Consider the following 15,216-nt stretch of genomic DNA (forward strand, 5'->3'; position numbering starts at 1 on the left):
CAACAGCTCTGCCTTCAGGAATTAATTCCTGAAGAATTTCAAAAACAATTCCTTATCACCTTGTCCAAGGAAACCAGGACTCAATATCCAAAAGAAACTGTAGAGATGGAGACCCCAGAGGATGACTAGATCCAAGGCTTAGAAAGAGTGGAGGGCATTAGAGAAAGGACAGGGCCAAAATTATTCCAAGGCAAGAGAGAAGAAACCAAAACTATTGATTGGGAGAAGAGAGAAAGCAGAAAAAGAAGGATAGCTGTTTTTGAGGGACCCAGGGAGGAAATCATCCTTCTGGCACAAGGGCTAGAAAGAGAAGTTACAGAGAACACTGAGTGAGGGCACTGAATTTTTTTACTATTCATTTGGAAGACAGGAAAAGGAATGGCATCCATGATTATGTCATCCTCTTTATAAAGATGAGAATGGAAGAATGAACTTCGTCATTAAATCAAGACATTTCTTTTTTATAAAGCACCTCCAAGCTTGTACAGATAAAGAAAAGCCCCATGTGTTACACTCAGTACTGACTTGGGAGTCTTCTCTTCTGTGCAGTATTTGTGAACCAAATCTGAGAATCAAAGATATGGAGAGGGAAGGGAATTGCCACCTACTGAACATTCACTCTGCTCTGGGCACTGGGCTGGGGACATTATTTTCAAGACCTTTGAACTCCAAACCCATATAAGCAGCTGCCTACCCAACATCCCCACTTGGATATCTAAAGGAATCTCGAATTCGCCCCAAACTGAGCTTTAGACCTTTCCCCCAATCTCCTGTCGCATCCACGGTCTTCCCTTTTCCGGATGACGGTAACTGAATCCTTCCAGTTGCTGAAACCAAAACCCTTAAAGTATACTTGAATCCTCTATTGCTCTCTTACCTTGTACCTAATCTATCAAGAAATTCTGTTGGCTCTACTTTCAAAATGTAATGCAGAATATCTCTGCTTCTCCCCACCTCTACTGCCACCAGCTTGGTTCAGGCCACCCTCATATCTTACTCGAATATTGCAATGGTCTTCTCGCTTCTACCTTTGGCCATATATAATTTATGCTCACTACAGAAGCCAGCAGGTCTTTTTAATATATGGGTCAAATTATGTCACTCCACTACTTAAAATCATCTAGCAGTTTCCCATTCTACTCGAAGTAAAATCTCAAGTGCTATAGTGTTACAAGGACCCACCCATGTAGACCATATATGTTCTCTCCCTGATGCCATCTCATGACATTCTTTTGCTCACCATGTTTCAGCCTCACAGGCCTCTTTGCTTTTTCCTGAGCACTCCAGGCATGTCCCCACTTCAAGACTGGATGTTCCTTTTGCCTGGAATCCTTGTCCCCTAGATCTCATCTCAACTCATTCTCAAAGCCTACCTCAGTGACTCCCAGCTATCTTATTTAAGATGTCAAAACTCTCCTGAAACACACTCCTGGCACCTTTTCCTGCTTTATTTGTTTTCCAAAGTCCTTACATTCTGTTACTTATTTCCTTTATTTATCTTCTATCTCCCTTCTCTAGAATATAAGTTCCTGAAAGATAGGATTTTATTCACTGTTGTATCCCCTTTGCCTAGAATAGTAATTGGCACACCAAAAATGTGATGAGTGATCTTACACAGTTTTTACCATCATCTTGCCTTTCACTGGCACTAGTTTGCTAAAGACTAAGCAGTCATCTTTACCTCTTTATGCCTAATTTTACCCTCTGTAAAAAGTCTGTGAGTTGATGATTCTACTTCAAGTCTATTCTTCACCCAGAGGCCCCATTCCAGCTATTAAAGTATGTACTTGACACCACAGAGCTGCCTAACCTGTTGGGCCACAGCATTAGCTCACGCAGCCCAAAGGCAATTCCTGATTTTCAGGCACTGTTGGGGGATAAAAGGAAGGTACAAAGAAACCAGAAGAGTCAGCATCAAGGATTTCATAGAGGATAGGAAATTTCAGTTTGGTCCATGGAGCTTGGATTCCTCCAGATAGCTTTGAGCACTCACCATTCGAAAAACTCGTGTGTGTGTGTGTGTGTGTGTGTGTGCGCGCGCGCGCACATACCCATGCACCATGCCTAGAAGAACTGACATCACCAAATCCCAGACAACTAAAAATCAATTTTATCCTAAGTGGCAGAGATGTCTTGGGCGGGGGAAAGACATTTAGAATAGTTATGGAGAAAAGAAGCATACGTCCTGAGTTTGCATGCAGAATATAAAAATCACTTGCCATAGTCAAAGATGTCTAGCTTGTCATATATTTTACATTAAAAATAAATATATGGTTTAAGGGACAGAGATGAGGGTAGCTGTAATATCTCCTTCTGTTACTGTTCCACCTTTCTCCCTGAGAACACATAGTACTTTCTAGAAGGAAGGCTTTATCTTATTCCTGGTTTATAAAAATGATTGTTACTGACTTTAGGAGTAAGGCATGGGCATTTTCAAGTCCAGCCACTCATGATTTTTAGCCTAATCCTCTTTATAATTAAAGAATGTTTGTCCCGGGAGATGGGGAAGAATACAATGATTACTTACAGAGCACCTGAAGTCTTTATCACTATCTCTATTTTACAGATGAGGAGACTGAAGCTTATAGACATTAAGTGACTTGCACAAGATCACCCCAGCCAGCCAAGACTTGAACCCAGAACTGATGAACTCCGAATGTTCTACTCCCTCAGCTACGTAGTCTTACCTTTTTGCTAAGAGGAGTGGGAGCTATGCATGGGCATTAATCATCAATTAGCCTCACTTGTGTGTAGTCTTACCTTTTTGCTAAGAGGAGTGGGAGCTATGCATGGGCATTAATCATCAATTAGCCTCACTTGTAAGCTCCAGACCAAAAAACGTATAATACACAACTTTTAGACCCTTTGACCTGTTTCTCTCCTTTAAAGAAATTGGACTTTTAGAAAGAGTGATAATAATAACACAAGACAGAATTTGATGATGAACCAGAATGATTGCTTCAAGCCAAAAGAAGTCAGATTTGATCCAACTCTCAAAGGACCTTTTCCAGCATCATCAACCTTTACCTGTAAGGTGGGAATAATTTTTCTATTTTTTACTTATGACTTTTTACAACTCTAAACATCTCTAGCAATTAAAATTTGTGACACAAATGATTCTTGAGTGATCCATTGGGATGCTACCAATTATTAGTAATAGAAAACCCGAAGAATGTAGTTTTAAAAATAGGAATGTTTATATCTTTTATAGCAAGAAGCATACAGACAGGGAGCTTCTAGGGTTGGCGAATTCCGTAGCTCAGTGACATTATCAGAACAGTCATTCGTTCCATCATGCCTCTCTACTATCTTCTGAACAAAGGCTTGTCTTCTTTAGGCAGGCTTCCATAATGGTCCCAAGATGGCTGCCCCAGATCCAGCTAAAATGCAGATGATAACCATGAGAGGTAGAAAAAGGAATATTGCTGGCTTGGGTCCCTTTATATAATCAGATAAAACTTCCCTCTCCTAGGCCCAGCATAAAGGCACAGGGGCTACCTAGGAATATGTATTTCTAATAGTGCTAAAGAAGCACAAGAAATGTCCAACTGAACAAGTACATTTCAAGCCTCAGCTTACATACATCATGTCTGCTAACATTCCATTGCCCAGAGCAAATTCCATGGCAAAACCCAAAGTCAAGGAGTGGAGACATTACTGCTCCTACAATAGGGCTAGGACAAGGGTACGAATGTATACTACCACAGTAAGTAAAGAGTTGGGACCAAAAATTCAATCTACTGTCATGCTTATAGCAGGTAGAACCTTACAAAATTGACATCTTTTAGGTACGAAATGGTCAAATACTGACCATCTCATGTGATTCAATTCGATATACTACCATCAGTAGAGCTATGACTTAAACTAGGCCTTTAGTCCAATATCTACTAAAACTCCCTGGAAAGCAACACAAACAGGTGATACTCTATACAAAGCACATATGTAATTGTCTGTCTCTGAAATAGCAATTTGGTTCCCTTTAAGTAGAGACATGCTCCATTGGAATCAAGCACTCATTAGAGGATTATATGAAAATAAACCTTCAAAGTCGAGTCCCAATAAAATTCTTCCGTGGAGAATCAGAGGTATGCTGGTCCCACAGGACATCTATTACTTTTAAGTAAAGCTTTAATTATATTCGAGACTTTGTTATAATTGTCCCTGGTGAGTAAACTTCTCCTTCAGAATCACACTAATAGTGCATCCTAATCAAATTTCCTAACAAAATATGTAAGTATACATTCATTTCTTCCCCTAGATCATGAGCTCTTTGAATGCAGGGACCATGTTTTATTTATCTTTACATGCTTAATACTCAACTTAGTGCTTGGCAGATAGTATGGGCTAAGAAATATTTAACAAAAGAAGGGGAGTATATTAGTCAGAGAAGATTAACTCTAAGGGCACTACAAACAGGAAACAAGGCATGGGGGAGGCACAGTAGATTCTTACTACCTTGGCCTAAAGTGATACAAATAACTTCTGCTTCCATTCTATTGGCCCTAGCTAGTCACATGGCACCTCTTAGTCACAAGGAGGGCCTGGTTAGGCAAGAGCTCACACAACGGAGAGGGAACATGAGCCTTTGGTGGCCAGCTAGCTATCTCTGCCACAGGGAAAAGAAGGGGAAAAAGGGAGGGAGAAAAGGAGAGAACTTAGTCAATTCCTAAATATGTAAGTATGACATTTTAAGCCCTGTATAAAGAATTCTGCTCAAACTTCCTGACAACTGGAACTTACAACCAGCTGTAGAAAGCTGTTGAAAAATAAGCTCGAAGAGAAAACACTAAAAATAAAAAAATAAAAATAAGAGGAAACCTCATGGCAGTTTTATGTCTTAAGCATAGTCAAAAAGAAGGAAAATTTCAGGAGTAGGGAGAGGGTTCTGGATATGTCTATATGAGTTCTGTGTCTTAACTTGAGAGAGGAGGGAGAAGAGGGTGTTGGAAAGCTGCCAAACTAGAAAGGCTCTAAAGAGAGGAGGCTTAAGGGGCTCAAGGGAGAAGCATTGTTAAGGGATACTACCTACTCTGTAGAAGACTTAACTCTTCAGTCTGAAAAATAAACCAAAGGAATTTGGAGGACATGATTCAATAATGAGAGAGTCATGTTCATCAGGATTTGGGAGTAGCTGATGAAGAGGAGGCTGCTGCCCATGAGATAAGCAACCACTTTCCAGAGGTTGTATGCAGTGAGAAAATATGTTATTAGAAGCCAGGAAGTGACAGGAGAAAGATAAGAGTATTTGTGGTAGAGACCAATAACTATTTACCAAGATCCATTTCTCTTCTTCCTGGCACACAGCCTCCCTGCTATTCAGTATTACTATGTCAACGGAATATGAACAGAAATTATATGTGCCACTTTCAGTCTTGGCCTTTGAAATCTTCCTGTGTGTGCTTCTCCATGCTTTTTTTCTCCTTCCATTTGGATGCAAACGATAATTAAGTCCCAATGTTTTAATGACATCACAGATGGAAGGAGACTGGGTCCTTGAATGACTGCATAGAAGAAGGCCTATTTCCCTAACTAAACACCTGCCAGGACTATTAAATGAGTAAGAAATACAATTATATTGTATAATGGACACTGTGATGGATCACCCAAATTCCATTTCAGTGAAGGACTTATTATCCCAACTGAGGGAGTGCTGTCGGCAAAAAGCCTTCAGCTGTCAGCCTCTTCAGGGACTGCTTCAGCACTAAGAGAGTTGCTTTATCCAAGTTTATATGTTTCTGAGAGAAGCCCACATCCAGTGATCAACCATATAAGTGCATGACCAGCCATTGCAATCCAACATGGAACATCACTAGCAAACCAATTTAACTTCTATGGGGTTTATTAAGGTTGTCAGCAAGCCTGACTCCCCTCGACTTCTCCCTCACCCAATTCTGCTTCCTTTCCCTCTTTTGTAGAGATTTTAAATCTAATAATGCTCCCTAATAAGCATCCTGAACATTAAACTTCCAGAGTCTGCTTCTTGGAGAACCCACCCTGAGACATACTGTGAATAACTACATAATTGAGTATGTTTGGTACATCTTCCTGGCCTTATCTTAATTCATAGAGCATAGAGGTGGAACACTTTTTCTGCTGACATGGCTATATCAGGGCAGTCAGCAGGCATGTGCCTTGCTATTTAGAAAAGGCTATGCCATCTGCGATAGGAGAGAATTGGGCCAACACACAAGGAGTAGAGAGACAGATGGGACAAAGAAAATCCCAGCTGGGATGAGCTTCTTTCCAGGTTTTGAAACAGTGATTCCTAAAGCTTTTCCTTGAGCTGCTCTAGTATCTTTCCCACCTACAAGAACCAATAAACTTCAGCTTCCTTTTTCTTTTTGTGTCTGCCTGAGAAAAGCTCACTCCCAACCTTGCACCCCCCACCACCCATACAAGACAATGATGACACCCCTGTTATTGAGTGTAGGGGACACCAATGTTTTGTCATCACTCTAAATTGAGTTTACCTCCCAGGCCTTATTGGCCTGATTTAGGGTAAAACAGTAAGAATGATCCAGTTTGCTCTCAGGAGAAAGATGTCCCCCACATTCAACATGGATCAGGCTAAATTTGAGTGGAATATTAGTGAAGGCTGCCAAGTGCACAATTTGTCCATTACTGCATTTAACTGGGATAATTTTTACTATGTTTTCTGTGCATGTAATATCTCTGCTGAAAAATGTTTCAAGGCTAAAATGTTCTCCTCATTTGCCACTCATTTCACACCAATTTAACTGAATACCACTATGGGAAAGTGATGACATACACCATCTCATTTAATGTTCAAAACTACCTTATGAGGAAGTATTATTATTTTTTTACTGTGGTAAAATACACATACATTAAATTTACTGTGTTAACCCTTTCTGAATATACAAATCAATAGCATTAATTATTTTCATTTTGTTGTGTAACCATCACCACCATTCATCTCCAGAGCTTTTTCATCATCCCAAAATGAATCTCTCTACCCATTAAACAATAACTCCCCATTTTTACCTCCCCCCAGGTCTGGCAACCACCATTCTATTTCCTGTCTCTATGAATTTGCCTATTCTAAGTACCTCACATAGTGGAATCACATAGCATTTGTCCTTTTGTGTCTGGCTTATTTCATTCAGCATAATGTTTACAAGGTGCATCCATATTGTAGCATGGGTCAGAATTTTCTTCCTTTTTTAAATCTGAATAATATTCCACTGTATGAATATACCACATTTTGTTTACCTATTCATCTGTTGATAGGTATCGGGTTGCTTCTACCTTTTGGTGATTATGAATGATGCTGCTACAAATATTGGTGTACAAATATCTGTTTGAGTCCCTGCTTTTGGTTCTTGTGGGTTTATACTGAGAAATAAAATTGCTAAATCATATGATAATTCCATTTTTAATTTCTTAAGGAACCTTTATAGTATTTTCCACAGCAGTTGTACCATTTTACACTCTCACTAGCAATGTGCAAGGGTTCCAATTTCTCCACATCTTCAGAATGTATTATTTTTATCTCCATATCACAGTTAAGGAAACTGAGGCTCAGAGAAGTGGTGATTTCCTCACAATTACACAACTACTAAATAGCAGATCCCACATGGAAAACTCAGATTCTTGCCTCCAGGTCTATCACACTTCCCTAGCCCCACAGCTGCCTCAGACACAGAACAGTAAAAACGAAAGTCCACTAAAACCTAAAGCGATTAGAACTATATCTGGGAAAGAATTTGCTTCTGGGAGTTACCACCCCAGTTGTTTTTTTCATAGTGACAGCTCTATCTCCAGCTTCATTGATAAAAGGCAATCCTATCGACTGAGAAAATATTTCATTCCTTCAGTCAGCCACCATTCATTCATTCAACAAGTATTCATTGAGTGCATATTGGGTATCAAACATGTTCTAAGGGCTGTGAACAAGACTGCCAAGGTTCCTATTCTCATGGAGCTCAAATTCTAGAGAAGGAGACAGGCAATAAACAGAAAAGGAAATAGCCTGGACCATTTCAACGCTATAAGTGCACTAAAGGATATCAACATGTTGAGGGATAGAGAAATAAGGTGGGGAGAGAGAAGGTGACTTTGCATAGCATGAGGCCTGTCTGGAAAAGGTGACATTTAGGCTGAAACCTAAAGTTGAAAAAGTACTAGCTATCTGAAAGCTGGTGGAAGAACATGTGGGCATGTGTAACAGCAAATATAAAGTCCTTGAGGTAAAAATAATTGGAATATTCTAAGAAAATTAGGATGTCAGTCTGGTGAGACTATGGAAAAAAGGTTGATAAATAGAGGTAAATGTAGTTAGACAGGAGACAAGATACCAGATCAGATGGGTCTTATAATAATGATAGCTAATGTTTATTGAGCACTTACTATATGTCAGATATTATTCAAGAAATTTATATGTATTAGTCATTTAATCATCACAGCAAATCCTATAACTAAATACTATTATTATCTCTACTTTGCAGTTGAGGAAACTATTGCCCAGAATGGTTATTAACTTTCTTAAGGAGATCCATACCATAAGGGGTAGAGCTTAGATTTAAGCCAAGTCAATCTTGATCCAGAGTCTATGTTCATAACCACTTTGCTATATGACCATCCCGTGGTCAGGAATTAGGTTGTTATTCTAAGGGCAATGAGATACCATTGAAGGGCTTTAAATAGAAGGAGTGCAGAATTTGTTTCATATTTCAGGGTGATCATAATGGTAGCTGTATGGAGCAAAAGGAGAAGGCAGAGAGACCAGCTGGAGGCCATAATAGGAGTCTAGGTGACAGATAATGGTGGTATGGATAAGGGAGGTGGTAGTGAGGAGACACAAAATAGAACAAAAGCATCTTTTCAAAGTAGAGCTATAGGGGCTTGCTGATGATTCTGGTGTAGAGGTGAGGGAGGGGAGGAAGTCAGGTTCATTTCCAGGTATCTGACTTGAGTAACTTGTTGGATGGAGAAGATGTTTATTGAGCAGGAGAAGAGCAGTATGGAGTGGGGATATGTGTTGGTATTTGAATGTCTAGCATCTATTTCCCTAACAGCACCCCTATTTCTTCTTGGGGGATACCACTTTCTTATGGGTTATAGTCAAGCCAAGATGTAGTCCAATTAGGACCACTGAGGTTGTCCTATTATATATTCCTTCCCTGAAGTGTGAATCTTGAACAAATGGACAAAATTCAGTCTCTTCAGGGACAGCCTCCTAACAAAATTTTCCTTTATAAGGCAGTAGCTGTGCCTCCTACTTACCAAGATCAGGACTCTAACCTCCCATAAATTTTGTGAGTCTTTCAAGTACATTCTCTCTACCTAAGTTAGCCAGTGCCAGTTCTGGTTGCCTATAACAAAAGGGAATACAGGTTGGAGATAGGGTCGGGGCAGGCTACTCAAAACCAACAAGTACATTTTGGACATGTCAAGTTTCAGCTGCCTGTTAGATATGTCAAGAAGGCTGTTAGATATATACACCTGGAGTCCAGGGTTGACGTCTGGGATGGAAAGAAATGAATTTTGGGGTTACCAACATATAGTTGGTATGGTGGTGTCTAACATAATGTCCCACGTCTTTTGCTAAAAAGCATCCTGAATTTCTTGGGGGGAAATTTCTTCCTTCTTAGCTAATAATGTTGATGGGGCTATTAATCAAAGTGCCAGCTCTCCTCTTCCCAAGTAGAGATTTTAGGCATGGATGGTCGGTATATGTCATCCACCTGGTCACAGTACTTCTTAAGGGTCGCTCAAGTCAATGAGGTCAACTCAATAAGAATTAGCCAAAGGACTTTGGATGGAACAATCAAGAACAAAGAATTCTCATTCTGGCAGGATAGATAAATTGGTACAATTTTAGAGCTACTAGTGTATTTTTTTTTTTTTACCACCTTTGGGCCATAGCTTGATGAAATGAGGTCAACACAGCAGAAAACAGATTCAGGTGATCAAGGGAGAGTGGCAAGGGGTTGATGCAGTGTGGAGGCCCTTGACACTGTCATCCCTAAAACTAACTTCACAATTATGTACATTGATAAATTCCCATTTTTGCTTTTCATAGTTGAGTTTCTGTTACTTGTAGCCAAGTGATTTCTGACATGAACAAGCAGCATTTGAAGCCCTGCACTTGGGTGAGATCACACAGGAGGAAAGCGTACATGAAAAGGACTGAGCCACAAAACACTGCATTAATTAAAGATTCAATAGAGAAAAGGAGCCAGCACTTTGCATATTGTCTCTTGTCTGATAACAAATGGGACCAGAATGATAAGGTAATTCTGTATGTCAGGAAGAAAATCTGTTGGCAGAATATTTATATTTTAAAACTGGGTTATAAGTACATATTTGAAATTAGTTTGAAAATTCTCAAATTAAAAAATTCACTTAAGATGTGGCATTTTACATCATTCCTGCATTCTAAAGACAACACCTCTTTGCTGGAAAGCTCCATTGCTACTGAGTCATGCCATTCGAAATAGCAGTGGCTACTTGCCTTTCCCTGGTACCCAGCATTCTGAGATACAGGAATTGAGGAGTTTAGGCCAGGAAAAGTCAGACATCTGCAGACTATTTGAAAATATGCATGAGCTCTCTGTGGTTTGACTCTGCTCGAAGACAGAGAGGAAGCTGCACCTGGGTTCTATTGGCCCCTGAATTTACTTTAGATGAGACAGCTTGGTATCTGCCAACCAAGTTCCCTGTTCCTAACGGCAACCAGACTGGCATCTTTGGCTTCAAAAGGGATTGTTCTTGTTCCCACGTCAACAGAAGACTGCACCGAACTGATAATTTGAGTAAATTGTATAGAGTTAGGAGCAGTGGGATGATGAGTTCTACCCAATAGGGAGCTGAGGCAGCTCTGGAGTGGGATGCCAGTCTCAAGGATGGGAGCAGAGTAACCTTTGAAATTGATGAATGGCAGGATCTGCAGAAACAGTCAATAAAGAATCTTCAATTAGAAGGAAAAGTCTGCCTTTTTAATCAGACACACACACACACGCACACACACACACACACACACACACACACACACACACACACACACAAAGGAACTCTTCCTTCTGCAACATAGGAGAGAAAATGTGGATTTCAAGTCATCTGACTGTGGGTGGATGGAATCTGAGAAGTAGTCACAGCCATCCAGCTGGCAGATGATTTCAAGAGCTATCACTGACTTTGTGAGGACAATGCCCATTGATAAATAGCCTAATGAAGCAGTTATATGCTCAAGCTCTGGAGCCAGACTGCCTGGATTCATATCCTGGGTTCACCACTTGCTTCCTTTAATGATTCTCTACCTCGGTTTTCGCACTTGTAAAATGAGTGACAGCTTAAACCTAGAAAACATTATGCTAAGTGGGAAAAAAAAACGGACAACAAAGGACTAATATTATGTGATTCTACTAATATGAGATACTTAGCATATGCAAATTAATAGAGACAGAAAGTAGAATAGAGGCTGGAAGGAGAGAATTAGGAGTTACTGTTCAATAGGTAGAGATTCTGTTTGGGATAATGAAAAAGTTACAGATATGGACAGTGGTGATGGTTGCAAATTGTGAATGCACTTAATGCCACTAAAAATAATTAAAATGAGAAAAGAAAATAGTAACTATGCGAGGTGATGGATGTGTTAATTAGCTTGAGTGGGGTGTTTATTTCCAATATATATGTATATTACAATATCAAGTTATACACCTTAAATATACGCAATTTTTATTTGTCAATTATACCTCAATAAATCTGGGAAAAAGTTAAAATGGTAAATTTTAAGTTATGTATATTTAACAATTTAAAAAAATAATAAGGCTGTTGCTGCGAGCGTAATATTGAGCAAAGAAGTCACACAAAAGAATTAGTGCTGTATGTTATCAGTACATAAAGTTCAAAAACAGGCCAAAATCAACTGTGGTGTTGGATACCAGGATAGAGGTTATCACTGAGGGTGGTGGAGACTGGAAAGGGACTTCTAGAGAGACTGTCACGTTTTGTTTCTTGATCAGGGGATTGGTGACTTGAGTTACCTTTGTAAAAATCATTGATCTGTCACTTATGTATGCACCTTTCTACATGTACATTAGACTTCAGTAAAAAATACCTCCCTCTCCAATAATATCCTCCGCAGAAGGCTATTTTAGTATTCAATGAGTTAAAACGGATAACACACTTGCCTGTGTCTGGCATGTAAGAGGGGCTCTAAATCCTTAGCGGCAGTATGTAAAACCAAAGATGCTCATACCTCTGGAAAGCTTTCCTGATCTCTCCCTGAACTTGAGATGGACACCATTCCCTCCTTGCCCACACCTCATTTTCTTTAAGATACTTTGTAATTGCTCTTCGAGATCCCTGCTCCTCCCACTCTCTGCTCCCGACCTTGACCCACAGCACTGTGCTGCCCTTGCCCTCTGGCTTCCAGGCATGCTGGGCTAATGGGGTGAGGAGAACTGACAGGAAATTGGACGAAGGAATGAGAGGGAAGCTGAGGTGTTTGTTCCCTTGGCATCCTCCCTGTCAGGTAGGAGTGGATTGGCTGTGAACCTTAATCAAAGTTCACAGCTGCTGTGGAGCAGGTCTCTCTACCCAGCTCTTTCTGCAAGTTCTGGTAACTGCTCCCTCTGTTCCTTTGGGCCTGGGAGTGGTCATGGTGCCCCATGATTACTAACCCAAGAGTACTGCACTCCTCTCACTGTTGTTTCTTGTGGTTTTCTCGTGCCTTGCCCGGACCTTTATAAATCACCTGTTTACTAAAATTTTCTCTAATTCTTCCCATTTTAGTGCATCATCTACTTCTGCTGGGCCCTTGACTGCTACCTACCCTCTCAGAGACCTGTGAAATGGCCACCATATGTCCTACATGAACCCACTCAGTCAGGTCACTGTTAACCAGACCAGACATGAGAACTTGAACAAGCTGAACCAACTAGAGGATCTCTGCTAAGAATTCGGAATAGAGTCACAGAAACTGAGCGAATGAACCAGAGGAGAGTTCGAGAATTATAAGATCACTGCATAGGTAGCAGGAGCCATGGCAACCCAAAGCTGTGAGCAAGCCGAAGCTACTATTGGTCTGTGGAGGAAAGGGAACAGATGCAACATGTTGTTTATTAATGTTGCAAAGGTTTTAATATATTCAGAGGGGAAAATGTGTTCTAACAATATACAAGCTAAAGTAAAATCATCTAATGTGGTTTTCTCAACTATTAAACTGTATCTTTAAAGTCCCCCAAAATACTATTCCTACCAAAGTCATAAGAGTGAGACTATGTCTAAATAGTAATGTAATTACTGCATGAAATGTAAGAATGCTAACATGTTAGGAAATCTTGTTAATACATGTGCGTTGGGTGGATATGGTGAGGAGTGGGTAATGCTGCTTAATAAACTTTGGTTACCCATTAGTGAGTTTTGAGTTTGAATCTCTAACAAAATAAAATGGAACAGAAAATAGCAGAAGACATTATGGTTCTAAGAGTAAATATTGTTTTGTGAAACTTTTATTTCAGTGATACGTATACTGGATGATAATGTAAAAAAAATTATGTCAAAAAGGTTGAAAAATTCTGGTTAATTGAACTCTACAGTTCAGAAATTACTCTGGTATACTGCCAATATGGGGACAAAAAAAGGAAGAAAACAGTAGCATATTTATAAATTATTTTGCTAGCATCTGTAGCAATCATGTATTTTGAGACTTAATATGTCCTTTCAGCAATGGTTTTAAGTCAGTGCTTGTCACCAAGTTACTATTTCATCATCTTCCTTCTCACTTTTCCCTGTTTTGCAAACTCGAAAGGTAAGGGCCTTGAGTGTACTGTTATTCAGGCACTACACCGGTGCCTGGAACATCAAAGGCTCTAGACAAAAGTTCGATACATTTTTGAAAAATGATCTGTTCACAATCAGTGATATAAATAAGGTATTTAAAAATTCCGTATATGTATTTCCATAATCAAACATCATATGATCACCGGAATACCATACAGACAGTGCTTTAATAATTTTTTTCAAAGACTGCATATTTTTTAAAGGAGATATTGTTATATTATTTTTTATATTATTTTTGGTTGGCATTTTTATTTTAGATATAATAATGCTGATAATAGTATAGGGTCAATAATAAATGTTGCCAGCTATAGTGGGTTAAATTGTGTCCCCCAAAAGATATACCGAGTTGGAACCTCAGTTGTGACCTTATTTGAATATGGGTCTTTGCAGATGTAACTAAGATAAAGGTCTCAAGATGAGACCTTAGGGTGGGCCTTAAATCCAATGGCAAGTGTCCTTATATGAGACAGAAAAGGAAAAGACACAGGGATAAGTCATGTGAAGACAGAGGCAGAAACTGGATTTATAAAACCCCAAGACAAGAACTGTCAAGGGTGATCAGGAGCCACCAGAAGCTAGGAGAGTGGCACAAACTGGGTTTTCCCTCAGAGACTCCAGAGGGAGGCGTGGCCCTATCGACACCTTGATTCTGAACCTTCAGAACTGTGAGAGAATAAATTTCTGTTGTTTTAAGCTACCAACTCTATGGTAATTTGTTATGACAACCTTAGGAAACTAATATACCAGCTGAAGAATTTACTAATACTTTGAAAGTCACATCAATTATAAGTTTGGTTCTTTTGGCTCTTGCTTGACTTACATCTTTCATTCAGAGAACATTGGCGAGTCATCATTGCTAGGGTATATTTTGAAATACGATGTTTAATTTCCATGGATAATTAAATGCATAAGGTCACATGGCAACTGCCTTTTACAAGACTGTATATTAGACCATCATTTGGATTTTTTTTCTGAATATTATCTCTTATTTAGCAGTTACCAAGATAATAACTTAGTTTTCTATTATTTTTTGAAAATGATCTTTTCTTCCTCTCTTCTTTTTCTCTGTTTTTTCTTTTTTTTCTTTTTTCTTTCTTTTCGTGAAAATGACCATTTTCACAAAATGAGATATTAAAATTGAGATATAATTAACATGTAACATTATGTGTGTTTTTTAATCTTAGATAAATTCAGGGGTAAAGCTAAAAAAAAAAAAAAAAGACTTTAATTTCAACTGAAAGGCAGAGTAGCAGAACAATGACGAACATGGGGTCAGACAGTCCTGAATAGGATCCTTTTAATTAAGTGTGTGAACTAGGACAAATTATTAAAACTCTTTGCTCATTTTTAAAATAAGGATTATTAAACTCCCCCAATATTACCAAACAGTTGAATATGGGAGACACCACC

General features: G+C 39.2%; 1 protein-coding gene across 1 annotated transcript in view; it reads left to right on the plus strand.

The window, feature by feature from the left end:
- The first annotated feature begins 800 nt into the window (after nt 1-800).
- LOC102882106 overlaps nt 801-15,216 on the plus strand; it is a 66,389-nt gene continuing 51,973 nt past the window's right edge. Inside the window, 2 exon segments of the mRNA XM_025041076.1 lie at nt 801-847; nt 2,890-3,029. Of these exon segments, the coding sequence (XP_024896844.1) occupies nt 801-847; nt 2,890-3,029 (187 nt within the window).

The sequence above is a fragment of the Pteropus alecto genome, unplaced genomic scaffold, assembly GCF_000325575.1.
Source record: "Pteropus alecto unplaced genomic scaffold, ASM32557v1 scaffold76, whole genome shotgun sequence".
Classification (NCBI taxonomy): domain Eukaryota; kingdom Metazoa; phylum Chordata; class Mammalia; order Chiroptera; family Pteropodidae; genus Pteropus; species Pteropus alecto.